The sequence below is a fragment of the Lepisma saccharinum genome, chromosome 14 (genome assembly GCF_977018435.1).
Source record: "Lepisma saccharinum chromosome 14, izLepSacc3.1, whole genome shotgun sequence".
In the NCBI taxonomy this organism is placed as follows: domain Eukaryota; kingdom Metazoa; phylum Arthropoda; class Insecta; order Zygentoma; family Lepismatidae; genus Lepisma; species Lepisma saccharinum.
Genome location: NC_139242.1, coordinates 28,254,558 through 28,276,988, shown reverse-complemented (window position 1 = coordinate 28,276,988; position 22,431 = coordinate 28,254,558). Strand labels below are relative to the sequence as shown.

Here is a 22,431-nt window from a genome sequence, read left to right as displayed (position 1 = left end):
GATCAAAGTTGCGGGAGAATAATACAATGCTACATATGAAACAAAAGGATAAGACTGACGTGCAATAGAACTTCTATTCTGCTTTGATTGGCAGGAAAGGCTGTTCTTGATTATACATTATCTTGTTATGATGATTCCAATGACTTCACACACTATTCTTATTGAAAAAAGAAAAAAAATACTCCCCTAACAATGAGAAGTTAATTGATAAGTAAATCACACTATGCTGGTGCTTTAATACTGAGATGACAGAGCTATCAGCTGCTTCCATCAAGGAAAATACGAATATTGAAAAAGAAAGTTATTTGGGAAACTTTTCAGCAAATTGTAAAATTTCATGAAATTGCAAGGTTAACCAGGAATAACAATAATAATTTTATCAAAGCCTACTGGTCTATTCTTACAACAAATTCCTGGGGTGTACCCTTTTTGAAGACACACAACTGCCAACCTCACTTCCATGTAGTACACACTGGACTGAATTTTGCAGAATAACAAAGCTCTAGCATCTGGACTCACAGTCAGTATAAACCTCTGTGTCGCATCGTTGTGTCCTGTCCATGATTGCCCTTTTATCAATTTCACCTTATCACCATTCATCTTCATCTTCATAATTATCCAAAAGTGGTAGAAAAGTGAAGTCAAATAAAACAAAATAAATCAACAACAAATTCCCATCTAGGAAATGAGAAGAAAAAGAAACATTACATAAACATAAGCTGTAATAACAATAATGGATTAGTCAATACCACTTGAAAAAAATTCCAGCTGCGATGGTCTAGTCGGTAGGGTATTTGACTGCCATGTGGGAGACCTAGGTTTGATTCCCAGGGGGAGGGGGTCTTCTAAAGGCAGAATCAATCTTGTCCCTGCATAAAGCAGCTCTGTGGCTTGCGCAGCCTCAAATCAATGGGTATCTAGGGACAACCTGGGGGGTTTAAGGCTGCCGGAGCATGGTACTGATCACATCACCTCCAAAGTGGCCGAGATCTAGAATGTGTGGGACCCTACTCCTACATCCCCTAAATGTGTCTTCATGGCAAAGTGCTATATGCATGGGAAACTTTACCTTTATCTTACTTGAAAAAAATACTGATACACTCCTACCAATTCTAATACAAATACTTGTACAAATGAAATTGTCACAAAAGCAAATATGTATATACATAAAATTAGCGCTACATTAGAGCTAAGCCAAATCAAATTTGAGGAGTTTTTCTAAAGAAAATGTTCATAGTTTTCACAGATGAGGAAATCAGAAAATGAAAATAGAATGTTTCAAAAGTCATGCAACACTAAATATCACCACCTATAACATAGAAACTGTAAGAGATATCTTTAGTAGCATAAAATCTAGGTAGCCAAATTTAAGTCCAAAAATTTTGCCTGCAGGTGCAAGGAACTTGTGTCCAAGTACTGGCCATACAATCATATGAAAAATCATGTGTTGACTATGAAAATGAACTCAGTCCATGGCGGGTCTATAAAAATATTTTGAGTTCTTGTTTTTAAGTCCACTTCATGTACAGATAGGCAAATTGGGACTGGACCTATAGTTGGTGGTGGTGGTTGTCTTTATACATTTGTGGTTGGCATTCCAGTTATTGACTGAAACAACCTTTAAGCATTGGCTCTGCCTTTCCTTAAAATCTGGGTAGAGGATTCTGGAGAGGAGGGGGTGAAATAAGAATATGGAACGATGATTGTGAACAATAGAAAACTTCATCAGTTCAATACTATATTTATGTGTATAACTTTCAATAAATACAAATATAAATAGCTCAGAACAACTTAAAACATTTCTTCAAAACAAAAGTATGACAATTTCATTACTCCCAGTCACACATATGCTCACTAAGCATCACAGAACAAAGAATATTTCACTCACTACAATCACCCACAATTAAAAAAAAAAGTTTCTAAAAAAATTCCACACTATTCCCAAATCTAAAACAACCGCAAATCACTACATCACTGGTAAAACATGAAAACTTACTTTAACCACACGCATACACTATGTGGCTGATGTACACCAAATGTTCAGTATGGTGTAAAAGTGCTAGTAAGGTACAGTAAGGCTGTTGTTGCTTCACTTGCTTGTATGTAAGCTTGTTCATAAGCTATTCCGTCACCTTCACGAGCCAGACCATCCTAGAAATAAACAAATGTCATTAGCCAACTTCATTTAAAACTACAAATTTACTTTGCCCAACTTAGTAGACTTAATAATTATATAATTAGAACAATTTTAGCATATAAAAATATTTAGGACATAAATTATCAGCAATTAATAGCATACTTAATTTTGTTGTTATCAATTCTATATTTAGAGCCGCGATGGTCTAGTTGATAGGCATCTGACTGCCACACAGGAGACTCAGGTTCGATTCCCAGGGTGGTTGATCTGATCTAAGGTTGGAATTTTTCCAGCCTTGACCCCCACATAAAGTGGCTCTGGGGTTCAGCCAGGCTCAAATCAATCGGTACTTGGGGCGGCAAAGGTGGCCAGAGTGTGGTGCTGATCACATCACATCCAAAATGGCCAAGATCGAGAATGCATGGGGCCCTACATCCCCTAAATGTGCCTTCATAGCACGGTGCTATATGCTCGGGAAACTTTACCTTTTTATCACTTCCATATTTAAATTAATAAAAAAAGTACTTACAAACAAATCAAAATGTTGAGGATTCACCAGTGTTGTTAGTCTCACTTCTACTACAATAACAAATAATAAGCTCCAAGGGGTGTAAAGAGTAATTCTTCCACATAGTACACACAATTGTCAACCTCACTTCCACATAGTACACCCAGGACTGCATTTTGCAGACTAACATGCTCTGGCGACTGGCCCCATGGCCAGTATAATTCTGTGTTGTCCTGTGTTTTGTCTTTATGTGTGCTGAGTGCCAATTAACAGCCCCAGCTTTTAACCAAGGTAAGGATATTTTAGTTTTCAGACACCTTTTATTTCTTTTTATAATAAAGGGCTGGACCCCGTATAGTATGACGGGTGCAAAATAGCCTACTATCCGTGACAAAAATATTGAGCCCTCGGTTTATGTGCTTGTAAAATTGTACTCCGTGGGAGGAAAACATTCAAATATACCTCATTGGAAAGCTTCAAGTATCTACTTCTTAATAAGCGTTATCTGAAAATTAATCCTAACTTTGTTATCTTACTATAATACAAAGAATCACTGAAAGTGTATTTTTTTCTTCCAATTTTCACGAACAGAGAACTTAACACCATACAGTTAATAATCGACTGTACGTATAATTTTAAGATTTTGTGTACTTGAAGTTTGATTATTTCTGCACCTCTGTAGAAAAAATCAAATGCATATTTTTACTAGATGCTTCGAAAATTGGCATTTTAGGGAAACATCCAAACTTGAAATGTGTAATTACAAATTCAATGAAATTGCAAAAAACTGTTGATATAACGCATATGATCAAATTCCAGAAGTTTGGCGTGTGTACCTCAAATATGGTTCCAAATATTAATTATTCTTTCATACTCCTAATATGGTAAACGGGTGCATGACGTATGACCGGGTGCAGCCAATCTGACTCCGCGAGCTGCGAGCGACTTCCACAGCACGTAAGAATTATTATGGCTATGTGGGTGTTCAGGCAATATTCATGGCAGGAATGTAAACACAGAAGTGACAAAAGAAACTTTCGGCATTTCTACAATGCTTTCCTTTGCGCAACACAGTGTTACGGCTCATTTCCCGTGTCAAAGCTGCTTGGACTCGGAGTTTAAAGGGCAAGCAGAAACGCTTGGCAACAAAGCTCACTTGCTCTACATGCATTCTTAGCAACGATGTGAATCGTGCAGGAACCGGTTGCTAAGAAAAAAGAATTTGCTCTGTTGTTTTTAATTCGCACAGTGTGAAAGAATGAGATGTGGAAATTTGATATTTATTCCACGGCCATCATTTCGATATGCATTTCATGACCATTGCACTGACCATTTCAGAGATTGCAATATCATAATTAATCATTAATTGTGGCTGTTCTACAGCTGATAGTACCATTACATTTGGCTGAGATATTTCCACATAACAAACCTTCAATCACAAAAAAAATCATATTTTTACGACAGTTTTACACTAAGCTACACACAATTCAATTAGACTAATGTAAAAATTAAATGAAAAAAAACTACACTTTTACAAACATTTTTGTCTCAATAGAAAACAGACAGAGTTAAAATCACTTTGTCTTGCTCTTGTCTAAAAGCAGACACTTGTAGCTTTCCAATGAGGTATATTTGACTTTTTTCCTCCCAAGGAGTAGTTTTACAAGCACGCAAATCGTGGGACGCACCGGAAAGTTTTAATTCAAATTCAAATTCAAAATAATAAGCTCCAATTCTGGTACACTTTGTGATGGTCTCTGTGGCCAAGTGGTTGGTGCAATGACATACAAAAGAAGAGTTCCATGGTTCGATGCCTGTATAAGGCATCGATGTATTTGTGCCCCATTATCATTTCATCAACTAATCACATCATTGTGATTAGAAAGGTAGAAAGAGCAACACAAAATCACTAGAAAAGAAAGACAGTACACCCATTACAGCATGGGTTTTACATACCCACTGTTGGACTCGCAAATACTATGCCACAGTTTTAGTTGTTTTTTTTTTGGTTTGTTTTAAGATGCATGTGTGATTTTTATCATGTGATAAAATTATACGGATATGGTTTTTGCTTAGTTTGCATCAGCGATTACTTTATTCTTTGCCCATGTTTTCCACATTAGTACTAAATACAGTGAAACATCAACTTTACATTTTCTTAACCATACATTCAGTCCTCCTGTTCCCAACCAGACCAAAAAGTGAAAATATTTTATTATAATTGTTGCAATGTTCAAAATCCAGATAGGTTCACAGTGGTACAAATGTCACCATTTACTGTCCAGGGAGGAAAACGGTAGGGCTACGCACTGGCTTTGTTTACATTCCATATGCATAGACCTGGACAACTATAATGTACTCACCACTAAACATATTTCTTATTCTGATTTTCATTTTACTGTTCTAATAATGTTTTTGTGGTAATACGCACAGACATACAAGGTGTTCCGCTTAGGACTATAATAAAAGAAAAATCGTAACATTGAAACAACTTGTTTGAATGACTGAAAAAAGTTGTTATCTCTATGAAGAGTAACTGAAAAAGGCAATGCACTGTGGCAGGTTTCACATGCGCAGAAGCTATAAAATCGTTCAAACTTCCGAGATGGCATCAGTTGTCATGAGCATGCCACAACAGAAGATGATTTGTGTTTTAACACTTGCAGAATTGAAATCTGTACATGGACATGTTACAGGAACATGCTGTGCCTCAACTTCAAGAAGGAATAATCTTCCACCAAGATGGAGTCCCATGCAATTTTGCCAGAGAAGTCTAACATTTCTTCGATGACCGCTTCAATGCAGGATGGAGTGGGAGACGATCTCGGTTCAACGGGCCTTTCTGTGTTCGACTTTTTTTTGTGGGGTTTTGTTAAGGACAAAGTATATGTTCAAGGTCTGACGAACTTGTGCGAAAGAATTTGTGCTGCAATCGACAGTGTGATGCCACAAATGCCAGAAACGTATGGGTTGAGGTAGAATACCATCAGGGTAGCTACGATTTTTTGATTATGAAATTCCCTGACTTTTCCAGGTTTTCCAGACCAGAAATAAAATTTTCCAGACATGTTTGTCGTTATGATTTTTGCTTTTGAACCTCTTGTTTTTCAATTAAATATGCAGGCACGTTAATTATTATGAATATGAATATACACATTTGTTAGCTGAAAATTTACCAAGTGATTAATATAATGCTATTCAATTAAAAAATAACTAACTATTGTACTTCCCCATTTTCACTAAGTCATTACAATTAAGGTGGTGTAAAAAAATCAATTAAAAATGTGGCATATATCAAAGCTTTACAATGTAACCTGTATACAACCTCAATTAGCCTATATCAATACTAATTAGAAACAACAGAAAATTAGGTCATGTACCTTTAGAAAATATGCAATAATGATTCATTTTTTAATTTATTGAAAATATTACATATTACGGAAATTCAGAACTTGAATGGGGCCGGTGACCAACCATACACCTAAAAAAAATATATACGCGGGCCATACTTTGGAATCAAATATCTCCATTATTTGAGTTTTCCACATGCTGGAACCAATTTTATATTACGGAAAACATCGAAATCTGTCTTTTAAAAGGTAACAGAACAGTTCTGAATGTTTTATGATTTTTTTTTTCAAATTTTCCTAGCTGGAAGACTAATTATCATAGAATTTTGGCAATCATTGTGACATTTGGACCTTCCTTAAAATAATGAGCACTATTTGGATTTGAAAAAAGTTATTTATGTTGAAAAAAAAAAACTTCAAAATGACCTTACTCAATCATACACGCTTCCCACGGACAAGGTATTCTCCGGTTGACAAGCGACAGTAAGTATCGTAAACTAGTGGGAATGAATGTAGAAATAAATCGAAACCTTAGTAGAGTGCATTCAGGGTCTTTATTTCAATTCTAAGACAATCAAACCTGGCATTCCTAACATAACCACAAAAGCATATATTCACAAAGTCTTAAGTAATCGCTAACTCTGCAGTATGTGTTAACAGACATAAATCGAAATCAAACCATGTAAAAGTTGCATTTGTAGCATGATGAAATCGTAATAAAACGAAAGGAACTTGGGCTCATTTTCACCACTTTTCAGCATAATTTCATTCTACACGCAAACAATACGTAAAATTACTATCGGCATGAAACCAACATTCCTAACCTAACAACGATGTGCGACCAGCTTACATTTAATTCCTCTATTTCGCACCAGTTCTTAAAAAATTAATTCGTTCTACATGCACAAAACACGTACATATTCGAATAATGATGTCACTGATACTGCATAAAATCACTAATTTCTCGGGTGTAACCCATCTCCGCAATGTAAAAACTACGACAACGAGCAAATGAACTAGTTGATCAGGTTGCTTCTGAATGGGTTGCAAACGAAGGGCTCAAATTCACAGAAAGGGTTCATGGGGGGAACGAAGTAGTGAGTCCCATTGTTTTTACTCGGCATCCACACCCATCCAGTGTGACATCTACCACAGCTAGTTACGTGAAATTCTTGCTCTTCAAGCTTTATTGCAGATCCAAAACCAATTTACTGTCTGAACACCAACCTGCTCCGCTTCACGTAAAAAAAGAGAACGGGTTCCGAACGGGTGTGTTCTTGAAGAAAGAAAATTTCCTCACCACACACAAAGCTAAAGCAACATTTTTTCCGCAAGAAATTCTGAGGATGGCTGGTGCGTAGGTTTTGTCTTGAGTAGCTTGTTCTCTAAGGAAAAATCTAACGCCTCTCCAAATTCCGGTCTTGAACAGGTTTACAAGAACGAGTAGCAAAATGAACGGATCCAAGAACCTAGATCCGAGTGAATAAATATAGAATTGAAATGCGAAGGAACCATAATTTTGTACGTAACAGACTAGAAGTCATAATGACGAGAGGAACAAGTTTCTGAACTGAATCTTTTGGGGAGACTGGAATCACAAGAACCGAATTCAGAAGTGGAAATGAACAGTTTGTTCATTTTGTAACTGGTTCTCCTGCAACTCCAAAATGCACGTAAATTCCAGAAAATATGCAAAATTCCCTGACTATTCCCTGACTTTTCCCTGACCAACCAAATTCCCTGACTTTTCCCTGTTTTCCAGGTTTTCCAGTCGCGTAGCAACCCTGACCATTTAGACATTTGCCGTGTTACCAATGGTGCACACGTTGAAGTGTTCTAGACATGTAACAAAACTTTCTGATGTAAGAAGTTATTCATGATTGGGAAAAGAGAGACGCGGTAGTATATAAATACGGAGAAACTAGTACTCACTTTTATCCGCGAAGCTGTTTTTTCTTCTTTTTCGATTAATTTCAGTGGCCACTGCCACCATCCTGAAATTAATCGAAAAAGAAGAAAAAAACAGCTTCGCGGATAAAAGTGAGTACTAGTTTCTCCCTATTTATTTTTAAGAAGTTATGGAAAGAAATCATGGTAAGTAAAGAAAATATAATAACTTCTCTTATTATAGTCCTCAGCAGAACACCCAGAATTATCACCTTTAAACACAACAATAGATAAAAGAACACAGGAAAATGCATTTGAAGAAATTCTTTGCAATTGCATGTTACATATATTCTAAAAACATACTTTAAAAAATAACAATTCAAATTTAATTAGTAGAGATTAAGTATTGTATGCAGTACACAGAATACTTGTATATTCTTAATTCCAATTCAACATCATGTGACAACAATTTGCTCTTAAAAAATAAAGATGTTTTTGCGATATTGTAATAACTGCACATCTAACTCTTAAGTTTATTTTGAATCAAATTGATAATCTAATTGGAAACGCTACGTAGTATAGTAAAGAAAAAAAAGCAGAGATGAGCAAGTTCTGTTATAAGTATAAGTGTAAGTTCTGTTAACCCTGTAATAGCCAATAGTCCAAATATCTTTACAAGGTACGTAAAATGATGATCAACATTTTCCAGTAGTTTGATTATCCTGGAAATTATGAAAAATAGATTTTGTTATTAAAGGAATCTACTCTGTTACAAAAAAAGTAAATGAATAGTAGTGTATGGTGCACATTTGAAGCATAGATTCCAGCACGATGGCAGTGTTTATGCTTTCAACATGTCTAAAAAGCACCAGTATTACTTCACTCCAAATACAATATATCAGCACAGTTACCTTTTTAGGTTCCATTCTTTTAGGGCCATCCTGTACTTATATTCTACCGTTTCTAACTATTCAAACAGTTTTAAAGCATTACAAAGCTCAAGCACTCTCTAGTGACTATTGGTTCACAGTCGTACGAGCACAGCCCTACAAAAATAGTTACAGGAAACAAATTACCTGTACAATATGTGCCACTGGCAGCATAGCCACTGCTTGTTGCTCAACTTGCTGTACAGCTGAGCCGTCTGCTTCATTTGGAGCCGAAATCTGGAAGAAAGACATTGCAGTTCAGGAGTGATATAGCCACAGCTGTGACACAGAATATTGTCGAGTTGACATATCTCTAGTAATGCATATCAGGGCTAAGCCAATACTAATGCCGATATATCAGCATTGGCCAATACCAGTGATATCGAGATTGGAAATCATAAGTTGGAATTTATTTACCAATACTTTTCCAACATTTTTATCTTTCCTGAGGTCAGCAAAAATGCCACGCAATATTTTCATGGAGTCTATTTATCCTGAAAATTATGCAAAATTTGAAGTTTTCATTCATTTTGTACCAGCATTGTGCAGAAAAAATGGATTTTGTATTTACATACCAGTTATTTTAATTTCAAAGCAATTCTCAAATATTTTAAAGCAAGTTGATACATATAATTGGAGTGAAATTCTTACACAATAATATTAATCATTATTTTCAACAACTTTAATTGTTACATTTTTCAAACATTGGTATTGTTTGGAATCTGTACGAGCATTGGCATCCATATGTGTATTGGTTCGAAGTGGTATTATTGTTATTTATTATTAGAAGTAGGGTTACATCTAAGCTTACAGTTTACTTTATATTGATTCTGTAACTATAAAAACAGTTTATTCATCTGTACAACCTATGATATTGGATAGAATTTGTTCAGAGTTCACCTCAGATAACACTACACATTTCTGGATCTCGTAATGTGAGAGAACTTTACATCTAAGACAAAAATCACCTGTCAAACACAAACTTTATCTCAGATTTATATTAAAAATAATGTGCTGCTAAATGGAATATTTTAGTGCACAAGGCATATAAAGAAAGAGGTTTCTGATTGGTTATAAAAATAAAGTATTTGTTAATGGGTTCTTCATACTTCTCAAAGGCCTCCCCGATGGCGCAGTGGTCATGTCATTGCCTTGTAATCAAGGGGTCCCTGGTTTGATACCCGGCAGAGGCACATAGTGGTTCGGATACCACTTTAAACTGTAGGTCCAGTCCCAATTAGCCATACTGTGCATAAAGTAGACTTAAAACACCAACTCAATCAATAAATACATACCTTCAACTACCCTGTTACATAGTTTCAATTACTATTGTGGCATTTGTCAGAACAGGATACTGGCTCCTGTATCCCCTCATTTTAGAATGTTGCCATCTGTACTGTGGTTCACAAATATAGCTGCCACAGTACTAAAGTCACAACTGTGTGCCTGTGTGATGTTTACTGTTATCCTTAGACAAGCAATTTGTGTCGACGCATCATTCTGCTGTGTCTTGGGTAGTGAAGCAGTCCGTCATCCATTTCTTGAATGCAAGAAATGTAAAACTGGTATCCATTCATTGTCAACTGTGTGAGGTGATTTGAGACAATGCAACAAGTAATTCCATGGTATGGAGATGGGTTAGGAACTTTAAATGAAATGGCATGAAAATGTGCATGACGAGATCAGTTAAGTGTTATCTGTAGTCCAAAAACACAAGCTCTCCTCAAGAGTTTTGGCTTCAAACAATTTGATCATCTCCCATACAAACCAGACATAGCACCAAGTGATTTTTCATGTGTTTCCTGGAACAGAAGTTGCGAACATCTAAGTTTTATCACAGGTGCCACCATTCCACAATAAGGGGTTACACAACCTGGTGCCCTCTCATGACAATTATGTCAACAATGATGGACACTATGTAAAAAAGTAGTTGAAGGCATGTGGAATCCATTGACAATAAAGCTGTGTGGCAATTAATTTTCAATTGTTTCTTGCAGCCAATCAGAACTTACTTTCTGGATATGCCTTGTAAAACCTAACAGACTGGTCAGTATAGTTGCGTTGTAATATACACATTAGAGTACTGAATGGGACCACTTCGCTCTCTTGTACTTATTCAAGACTTCAACCCTTGAGCATACCATGCTCGAGTGTTTACAATGGAATATAATTTTGATGTGACAATAATTGTGCACACATCCATCCTAACAGCTTCAGCCCACAATCATGTATTTCATTTTCATATATCACTGTGTATTGGTAAAATAGACTACACTACATTTTAACATACTATGTTCACTTAAGGCGAGGAGATACAGTTACGCACCTTATGTGCATTTATTTGAATATCGTCGGAATGGGCAATGCTACTGAAGAAAAACATGGGGGTACAAGAGAGTATGAATTTCTCCACATGTGGCAGGTTGAAACATTTTTCAAAGTTGATTATTAAGCTAGATACAACCTGTAAAAAATATGACGCATAAGAATTTTCGGGGAATCAACTTCAACATCAAGTTACGGCTAATCAAATGGGAGTTTCGACTTTCCTGCTGGGCAATCACTTCTTCAAACTGCCCTCTTCCTGTTGATATCATTTTCTATTCCATTGGAAGTTTGATATTCCCAAGATAACAAATCAAAAAATACTCCTCTCCTTGCCTCCTGGCAGTGTTGCCAAACCTGGTGCACATAAAAGAGCTAAATTTCACCTTAAATGGAGTTAAAATCGACTTTCAAGGAGGTAGATTTACAAAGTAATCTAGAGTAATGTTAGTTGTCAAAGGGGTGGGGTGCTGCTATTACCGTTAACTCTAAATTGATGACAATTTATTCACCATCCAGATCCGGCGGCATCACCCATCTCATGGTCGTACAAAATCGAAAACAAAGGATTCCCTGATAACAATATGATGCCAATTTCACGTCAACACAGCGCTATATAAAAAAAAAGTAGCTGGGGATATAAGAGGGGATGGGGTGACACACCCAATATAACAATATCACGTCACGTGCAAAATGTATAATCATGGCAAAAGTTGATCTATGTGGGCCGGAACCAGTGTTGGTATCATAGTGAGGTATGGGGGCAGGTGTCCCCAGTTCACAAGCAAACGAGTGCACAAAAGAGCCAGATCTGGCTCTATTTACTACAGACAAAAGCTACAACAGTGCCCATACCTGAGCTGTTAGGAATGCATCATTCTTGGCCAATTCTGCCCCATTCTTTGATAGTATTATAGCCTCTTCCTTGAACATGTCCACTTCCACTTGATTTTCACCCTCTCTCAACGCAGACTGTTCGGCTCCTTCTTCCTCTTCACTGCAAGGAACAAGAATAACAGTTTTATTTAGGTACAGAAATGCTCTTTGATATTTAACAACTACAGATAAGACTTTGGTTACTCTTACTGTTCTGGTCCTAATATCAACCCACCTGTGCTGTTTCATGTGCCTCCTCAAGGAAAACTTAGTATTGAATTTCTTGGGGCATTGACTGCAGGGATACGACCGAGGGTTCTTGTGTATTGAAAGGACATGTTTCCTCTGCACCGACCGTGTCTTGAAAGCAGCACCGCAAATCTCACAAAGAAACGAACGGATGTTTGAATGAACAGCCTGTAAAAAAAGAGAAATGTTGAAAGTTTCAATTTCACAACCAAAATTTAAAACTAAGGCTCAACCAATGTTGATGTATCGGTATCGGAAAGTATCGGTTAGAATTTATTTATCGATACTTTTCTGGGGCTTTTGTCTTTTGTGCGGTCCACAAAAAAGACATGCGACATTTTTAGTCTAATTATCCTGGAAATTATGCAAAATCTAGTTTCCATTTATTTTGCACCAGCACTGTGGAGGAAAATATGGATTTTGTGTTTACATACCATTTATTTTAAGATGTTGATAGCGATGGGAGAGATTAATCGGTACTCTATCGGTATCAGCTGATACAGGCATGTTGGTATATCGGTTTACCAGTAAAATTGCCGATAATTTTACAAATCCATATATCTATAAATATCTTATGATTCAGTGCAATATTCTGTCAATTTGTTACAAATTTTATGAATATAAAAAATATAATCTCCATGTGCTACTTCTGTTAATCGTAAATGTCTAAATTAAAATCTTTTGCATTGCAATCATCTGGTAATATACATTCACAAAGGAGGTCAGTGAATCATTCAGGTTTTTCAAGTACCATTTGGAATTTTATATTGGATCAGTAGAATATCAGTTATCTGTATCAATAAATTTTATAATGGTACTTTATCAATATCATCCCATCCACAGATTTTGATGTAATTCTTGAACATTTTAAAGCAAGTTGATGCATATAATTGTAGTGGAATGATTATATAATAATATTAACACTAAGGTCAAAAATTGATTAGAAATCATTTTAAGATGCCTGATAAACTACCTTATTATATTCATGTGCTAAGTTTATAAGTTATTCAGTATACCAACAAAAAATAACTGGAGGTAAGCGGATTTACAGTTATTACTGTAAGAAGTTCAAAACCAGATACAGAAGACTCTTACCAGATGTTCATTCAAGTGTGCCTGCGATCTGCATCGCTTACCACACACTTTGCAGTGGAAGATCACAGCTGCTGGATCCACATCTGCATGGATGATGCTATGCTGCTTCAGAGCATCAAAGCGCTTAAAGGCTTTCCCACAGAAGTCACATAGATAAGGTCTTTTGTTATTGTGAACGTTATTTACATGGCGTAAGTAATGCTCTTTTCTTCCTGTTTTGTAATTACACTGCAAAAGAATAAACATGTAACTGTGGTTGTTTTCTATTATGTCATTTCACACACATATATATGTGCATATCTGAACATGCTGTCTGATCATGGAAGACGATCTTCCAAGAACAAAAAGATCGAAAGATCAGACTAGCTTCAAAGAACAAATCTATATGTAATAGGGAGAGGTGGTACAAATTTACATGAAACAACACTCTTCAGATTAGTATTTAGTTTGTATCAGTAAGTTTTATTATTATTATTATTATTGCTTGCTTTGTTGTGTTTGCAAACTCTTAACTCCCCTCTTAGGATACCGTAATTCACTGCATAATCGTTACCACAACATAATCAACGCATCTTGTTTATTCAGTCAAAAAATTGGTTTTTAACCTTTTATCGCACAATTGTTGCATTACCACGTCAGATAACGAAACCAATGAAAGCGTCACAGAATCTTCAGACACAGATGATTAAATTTTTTAAGTCCGTACTTAGCAACACTGTAGTCAATTTTCCGAAGCATAATATTTCAAGTATGATGCACAAATCAATAATGACTAAGGCTTTAACTTTCTTTTTCCAGACTGGAAAAAGTTCACTAAACTGTCATGAAGAAATGATGCACGTTGATTTGGACTATTTATTTATAATGTGTATTCATGAGTATTTTGTGCATCCTAATCTTGCACCAAAGACAGTTTATTAATACATAGTGGAACCCCGATATTACGTTCTCGAATTTTACATTTTCCCACATTATACATTCAATTAAAACTTGATGGTCCCAATGTAGCAAAATGTTATAAAATAATCCTTGGCTTTACATTTCCCGCATTTTAAGTTGTTGTTTTTTTCTCAGCTTGGTGCCGTGAGGAATGTAAAATTGAGGTTCCTGTAAATGATGTTGGAAGTAACTGAAAAAACAGCACAATTTCTTTTCTTAAAAAAAAAAGCTTCACATAATGGTCACATCTCACTTTTTGCAAAAAAAAAAATTGAATAAATTGTGTGACAATTATGAGGAGAAATACAGTATCCTCCTCACGATATTACTATGTGTGAAACTTCCATGCTGCTTCAGCAGCTGACAATTTTCATGCAACCTGTTTCATTTATCTGCCCTACCCCTATGCCACTGGACTTGGCCAGTGCACTTGCGTCAATGATCTCAATAATGCATGTGGACTGTATGAATCAATTGAATAATTTATCATTGTTTCATATAATATGACAATTTTATGACACTGATTCTTGTTTCCTCTTTAATTTAATAAGACTGATGCAACCACCACAATCAAATAAGAACAGTGCTTAGCATAATGACAGGATAGAAAGTTTACTCTACAATGGACCATACTAGTGATGATATCACGAGCAGACAAATGAGCAAGATTGAGTCCAAACTAACCCATCACATACGGTTTCCCTATGCTATAGCACCGGCTCTTACACCGCAAGGGGTAACTTACTTGAGTAAGCAAATCTTGCATATTTTCATGAAAATCGAGATATCCCGGTTCCGAAACTAAACTGCCATGATGGCTGCTGGAAGTCAATCAGCCTCATGTAACAGTAGCACCATGACCTATTGACTGTGGTTCCCGGATCAGTAGAGGCCCATATTTTTGGTAAATAAAAAAGCAAAATTTCGGTACAAAAACAGAGTCAATTTCAGGTTCAATAGCGGTAAACAAAATAAAATTTTGGTGTTATAGCGGTGAATAATCACATCAAAAGTGCTATATAAAATGACATTTTGGTTTTAAAATTGTGAATGTAATCCAAAATTTGATTTAAAAACTGCACTATTACATAAAATAAACATATCCCTTCTAATAGCACATTAAATCATTACCAGAATATTAAGTTTATTCCTGTATAAAGGAGTCCACTTTTGCTTCTCAAATGTTTGCAGCAGAATTAATCAATTTTCCGTGAATTGCATAACTCACAGGATAAATCGGACTTCAGAAAGTGTCGTGTCAGTATATAAACGGTAAATTTTGTGTATAAGAGTCTATTTCGCATTTTGCAGTTCATTTCGCATCATTTCGTGACAAAACAGGGTAGGAAAATGCACCTCACACCTTTCAGAAACATGAAAAATTAGTATTACAATGTGTTATTTCACATTTCGTCAAAAACAAAATATGCATGCCTCTAAGGATCAGATGTTGGCTAGGATCATCAACTTTATTCGATTTCTTACTTCAGTTGAAGGGTCAGGGGAAAAAACCAGGTACATTAATTTTCTGTCGTAAGTCAGGTAATGGTATCACTTTCTGCCATGTAGTTGCTGTACTGGACTTTACAACATGCTTTCTACCATTTTGTACTATTCTTTACCTTATCCTCTGTAAAGAAGCCATGGTGGTCTAGTCAGCAGGGCATCTGACTGCCACATGGGAGACCTGGGTTTGATTCCCAGGGTGGGTGATACAAGTTCGGAATTTTTCCGGCCTTGTCCTTGCATAAAGGAGCTCTGGGGCTCACACAGCCTCAAATAAATGGGTACCTGGGGGATAAAGCCAGCCAGATTATGATGCTCATCACATCACCTCCAAAATGGCTGAGAGGAATATATCGTGGGGGTGCCTTGTCACCAAATCCCCATATATATGCCTCATGGCATGGTGCAAAGTGCACACGGGGACACACATATGATACACAACACAATTTTCATTCATAACTGCTGTCACAATTTTAAAATCCTATGCCCTCGCATATGGAAACACCACATGATGGGTTTCTTTAGACTCAATCTTGCTCAGTTGTCACTTCTGACGTCACACTAATATGATCTACTCCTGCATTCTCTTTTCCATTTAACTTACCTCCTGGCACTGAAATGGTTGATTTGATCCATGATAACTGCTACTATTGTGTACTTTTAGATGACGCTGAAGAAATGATAGTTTGGTTGATGAATATTCACACTCGGAACAGTTATAAACTTCAACTGTTTTTTCACCCAGGTCCTGCAAAGAAGCAGCAAATGTTTTATCTACTGTAAATTCAAATTTTGTTAATATTAAATTTAGTTCCTGAAAAGAAATATTCTGTAAATTACAAGTCCCTTCCTAGTGACACGATATTGCTGCAGAAAAACACTATCAGAGCAACACTGAGATGTATATGACATATACATTTATTTTGTTTGAGTTTGTGTTTTGTTAAGTCCACTTAATGCACAGAGGGGCTACTCAGGACTGGAGGTAGAGTTTAAAGTAGGATCAAAACCACTGTGTGCCTCCTTCAGGTATCAAACCTGGGAACCATTGATTACAAGGCAACAATGTGACCACCAAGCCATCAAGAAGGCACCAATATTAATTTTATATATTTAATCGAAAATACAGATAGTTGAAAAAATACATTACTTCTGAAATATTGGGATTGATCTGCCTTTCTTTTAGTTCCTTTACAAGGGGCCACTGAGTGTAAATTGTGCAGTATTTCATGTGCATAAATTATATTCTACAACAGAATATGTTGATTACCTGTAAAATGTTAATACACAAGTTACTAGACTTGCCAAATGGTTAATTCAACACATCATTTGCAAAACTGGGAGACAATTGTGCAAAACAACTCAGAAAATGAGTGTTTGGCTTAGCAAAGAATTTTCTCACTGTTTTGTTCACCACACCTCCAAAAGTGGTGGGGGGGATATCATCAATCAATGACATTCACACCTTAATTCTTAGGATCTTCTTTTACACGAGGTGTTGGTTTTTGAGGATTGTATTTGTCGAGCATTTATAGAGCTCTTTACACACAAATGCATCTTGTGGTGTAGCCACCACTTCATGTGAAACAATTTAACTAATTATTGGGGCTGGGTCGATACCAATGTATTAGTGTCGGGAAGTACATTTTTAAATGTCATCTCTGGAGTCTGACCATCTTGCAGCAATATGTGAATTCTGTGCAACACTTTTGTAATCTTAATACCCTGTAATGCATCATGCTTATTTTACATAAATTTTACACCAGTATTGTGCAGAAAAATGGACTTTGCAATTGAATGACATCTTATTATCTCACATGCAAGCTTACGAAGACACAATACTTTAGCAGAGTCTATATAAAGGGTGGTCAAAAGTAGGTTGATGCTCTTTCTTTTGTATTTTACAGGTTGGTGATTCATAATGGCAGGCAACCTGCCAGTCCAGAACAGAAAGTGCATCCAGAAGAATTTCTGGATATATGAAAATGCAGAAACGGTGTGCCAGAAGTGGAGAGAAACCTTCTACACTATAACAAAATAACAATACTACTGTCAACCAACTTTTGCACTACCCTGTATAGTCTTAAAATTATGTAAAATGCTTATTTCTTATTATTTTTACAATGAGATTGTGAGAAAGTCTGTATATCCTGGAAATAATGCAAAATGCATGATTTTTATTAGTTTAGCAACAAAATAATAGTCTCATGTGAAATTATGAAGATTTCAAAGCAAAACTATGGTAGATTACTGTGATATAGTTCTAATAGAAACTTGCACATTAAAATTTATACACATTCTGAATTACTTTGAATTGTTACCAGTATTGGTATTGTGGAAATCAATAAAAGTATCGGCAGTGATATCTGTTCAAAGTATTATCGGCTCGGCTTAGTCCTACTCTGAACAATTTCAAGTAGATGTATCTTCACTCGATTTATATGAGTGTACTCAAGCAAATGGTACGTGAATTGCAACTTGAATGACATTTCAGGCAATATTCTAGCAAGTTTACCATTACATCAAATCCAAACATAATAAAATATACATACCCTGTCATTATGTTTTATGCGTTTGTGCCTAACAAGGAACTTTTCATCATCTGTACGATAGTGGCAAATATCACAGCTGAATGTAGTTGAACTATGTTGCACTTCGTGACGCCGAAGATTTCCTAACCTGATTGTTGTAAAACTGCATTTGTTGCATGAAAACAGTGTGGATACCTACAAAATAAAATAAAACAATTATTACTTACAACACAGTCTGCATCCACAACACTTACAGTCACCTTTATTTCATAATGTGTCAAGTGCTAGTGTTGTCAAATGCAAATTTATTCAACTGTACACATCATTATTATAAAGTAAGGAAACAACTCAGATTTTTCATGAGTACCCAACTGCAAATTTAACCCTGAAAACTGTCCAAATTCCATTGAGTCCATGCTGAAAAAATTGAATGCATTTCTACGCAAATATTTTTTATTTGTACACACCCTGTAGGCATGTCTACACACAAAAAATGTCAAACCTTAGAGTAAATTAATTCATTAAAAAAAAAATCTGGTTTAGAAATTCAATTTTTTAACAATTGTTATCCAAACGTTCACCTAAATTTTACGAGTAAAGAAGACATTCTGAGCAAAACATACTAAAAAATCTTAGAAAGTATGCTTTCATAACTACAAAATGAATTTTATTCCAGGTTTCTGTATCTAATAGATTCTCAGATATTAAGGTTTCCAAAAACAGCTATTTGATCTGCTGCCTTTGAAATAATGGTGACTTCTTGTTGCAGTATCACTGACAGAGAAAATTCAAGAGAGTGATAGTGAAAAATCAGGTGAAACCAAGTCTGCTTCAGCAGCTCACTTGGTAGAGGAATGGTGCAAGTGTGAGGTGCATTTTCCTACAATTTCTTCTTATGAAATGATTCAAAATCAGGGTAGCTCCGATTTTTTGATTATGAAATTCCCTGACTTTTCCAGGTTTTTCCAGACCAGAAATGAAATTTTTCGAGACACGTTTGTCGTCATGATTTTTGCTTTTGAACCTCATGTTTTTCAATTAAATATGCAGGCACGTTAATTATTATGAATATGAATATACACTGTTAGCTGAAAATTTACCAAGTGATTAATACAATGTTATTCAATGAAAAAATAAATAACTATTGTACTTCCCCATTTTTACCAAGTCATTACATTAAGGCGGTGTAAAAAAATCAATACAAAAATGTGGCATATATCAAAGCTTTACAATGTAACTTGTATACAACCTCAATTATATCAATACAAATTAGAAAGAACAGAAAATTAGGTCATGTATCTTTAGAAAATATGCAATAATGATTATATTGTTTAATTTATTGAAAATAGTAGATTTCAGAAATTCAGAACGTGAATGGGGCCGGAGACCAACCATACACCTAAAAAAAAATATATACACTGGCCATACTTTGGAATCAAATATCTCAATTATTTGAGTTTTCCACATGCTGGAACCAATTTTATATTATGGAAAACATCAAAATCTGCCAATTAAAAAAAATCAATATAATTCTTGAGGGGGTACAGTGGGTCAACAGTTCCTCCAAAATCCCGCATTCCAACCCATGTTTGGTAACCTTTCTGAATGTTTTATGATTTTTTTTTCAAATTTTCGTAGCAGGAAGACACTGTTTGGATTCGAAGAAAGTTATTTATGTTGAAAAAAACAACTTCAAAATGACTTTATGCAGGCATACACGCTTCCCACGGACAAGGTATTCTCTGGTTGACAAGCGACAGTAAGTATCGTAAACTAGTGGGAATGAATGTAGAAATAAATCGGAACCTTAGTAGAGTACATTCACGGTCTATTTTAATTCTAAGACAACCAAACCTGACCTTCCTAGCCTAACCACAAAAGCATATATTGACAAAATCTTAAGTAATCGCTGAAACTCTGCAATATGTGTTAACAGACATAAATCGAAATCGAACCATGTAAAAGTTGCATTTGTAGCATGATGAAATCGTAATAAAACAAAAGGAACTTGGGCCCATTTTCACCACTTTTCAGCATAATTTAATTCTACATGCATAAAATAAAATTACTATCGGCATCAAAACAACATTCCTAACCTAACAACGATGTGTGACCAGCGTACATTTAATTCCTCTATTTCGCACCAGTTTTTAAAAAATAAATTCATTCTACATGCACAAAACACGTGCATATTCGAATAATGATGTCACTGATACTGCATAAAATCACTAATTTCTCGGGTGTAACACATCTCTGCAATATAAAAACTACGACAACGAGCAAATGAACTAGTTGATCAGGTTGCTTCTGAACGGGTCACAAACGAAGGACTCAAATTCACAGAACGGGTTCACGGGGGAAACGAAGTAGTGAGTCCCTTTGTTTTTACTCCGCGTCCGCACCCATCCAGTGTGACAACAACCACAGCCAGTTATGTGAAATTCTGCTCTTCAAGGTAGAAAGTATTACATTGTCTTTGGTTCAAGGAGTATACAGTTATTGTAGATCCAAAACCAATGAACTGTCCGAAAACCAACCTGCTCCGCTTCACGTATCAAAAGAAAACGGGTTCCATACGGGTGTGTTCTCGAAGAAAGGAAATTTCCTCACCACACATACAGCTAAAGCAACATTTTTTGCGCAAGAAATTCTGAGGATGGCTGGTGAGTAGGTTTCGTCTTGATTTCTCTAAGGAAAAATCTCACGCCTCTCCAAATACCGGTCTTGGAACAGGTTCACAAGAACGAATCGCAAAATGAAACGGATGGTTGTAACAAATCCAAGAACCTAGATCCAAGAGTGAATAAATATACAGGGTCATCCGTTTGGGATGTCAGAAAAGTATAACGCTGTAGCATTTATGTTAATGTATATGTATCGATGCAATTTGCGGTAATGTACATGGCAAAGATGGGAGTTTGCAACAATGACTTCCGCGAGACAACGCAGCAGTAGTTCATAGTGCAATCAGCAGATGGCATGTATAGAGGTGGTATGCGCACGCTCAGCGTTCAGTGTTGATACAGAGTGGAGTGAAGATGGTCGTTACACCACAACAACGTGCTCAGTGTGTCGTGTGGTATGCCAAATTTTCGAGTGTAGTAGAGACCCAGCGAGCTTTCAAATGACAGTATAACGTTAGGCATGCCCCATCACATTCACGGGACATTGTGAAATGGTACCACATGTTTTTGGAAAATGGATTGCAGTTGCCGCACACAGGTGGAAGGCGGCATGATCACAACAAGGAGGAGGCCATTCGACAAGAAATGATGCGGAGTCCACGTAAGTCACTCAGTCGCTTATCAGCGGAGCAGAATACACCATACACAACATGTCACAGGATTGTGAGGCGTTATCTGAAGATGCATCCCTACAGTATGCAGCGCATGCAAGCATTGACACAGCGGAATTACGATGATCGACTCAAGTTTGTTACGATGATGTGTGAGCGGCAGGAAGGTGACGATCAATGGTTAAAACGTTGAATGTTCACGGACGAAGCCCCATTCCATGTGAGTGAACGAGTAAACATGCATAACTGCATTATCTGGGGAACAGAAAATCCACATGTCTCATACGAACTGGAAAGAGCCAGCCCGAAAGTGAATGTGTGGTGTGGAGTGACCTATGAGAAAGTCTATGGACCATTCTTTTTTGCCGAGGAGACTGTTCGCGCCGTCAGTTATCTTGACATGTTCGAGCAGTATGTGCTCCCTCAATTACAGCAAGACGGGATACTGGACACCATTATCTATCAACAGGACGGTGCTCCACCGCATTGGGCTCTCACAGTGAGGGAACGATTGAACCTGATATTCAACGATCGCTGGTGCGGCCGTGGTGGACCTATCCCATGGCCTCCCAATAGCCCTGACCTAACCCCTCCAGATTTTTTTGTATGGAGCTACGTCAAGTCAATCGTGTGTGCACAAAGACCACAGAATCTTGCTGACCTACGGAGGATGATTACAGCTGCCTTTCAGTAAATCACTCCAGAAATGCTGCGTGCCACGTTGCGCGCTATGGATTCCCGGTATGATTTGTGCCGCATGCGCGATGGTGGACATGTTGAGTGCTAATGTGCTGTGACATAAAC

The 22,431-nt window shown here is 36.5% G+C and overlaps 1 protein-coding gene across 1 annotated transcript in view; it reads right to left on the bottom strand.

The window, feature by feature from the left end:
- Positions 1-1,752: 1,752 nt before the first annotated feature.
- LOC145998755 (uncharacterized) overlaps positions 1,753-22,431 on the bottom strand; it is a 41,857-nt gene continuing 21,178 nt past the window's right edge. Inside the window, exons 5-11 of the mRNA XM_083135306.1 lie at positions 18,354-18,527; positions 16,406-16,549; positions 13,357-13,584; positions 12,248-12,429; positions 11,992-12,133; positions 8,959-9,048; positions 1,753-2,151 (exon numbers count right to left, since the gene is read on the bottom strand). Coding sequence (XP_082991432.1) covers positions 2,041-2,151; positions 8,959-9,048; positions 11,992-12,133; positions 12,248-12,429; positions 13,357-13,584; positions 16,406-16,549; positions 18,354-18,527 — 1,071 coding nt within the window. The 3' untranslated portion in view covers positions 1,753-2,040. The remainder of the gene's footprint in view (positions 2,152-8,958; positions 9,049-11,991; positions 12,134-12,247; positions 12,430-13,356; positions 13,585-16,405; positions 16,550-18,353; positions 18,528-22,431) is intronic.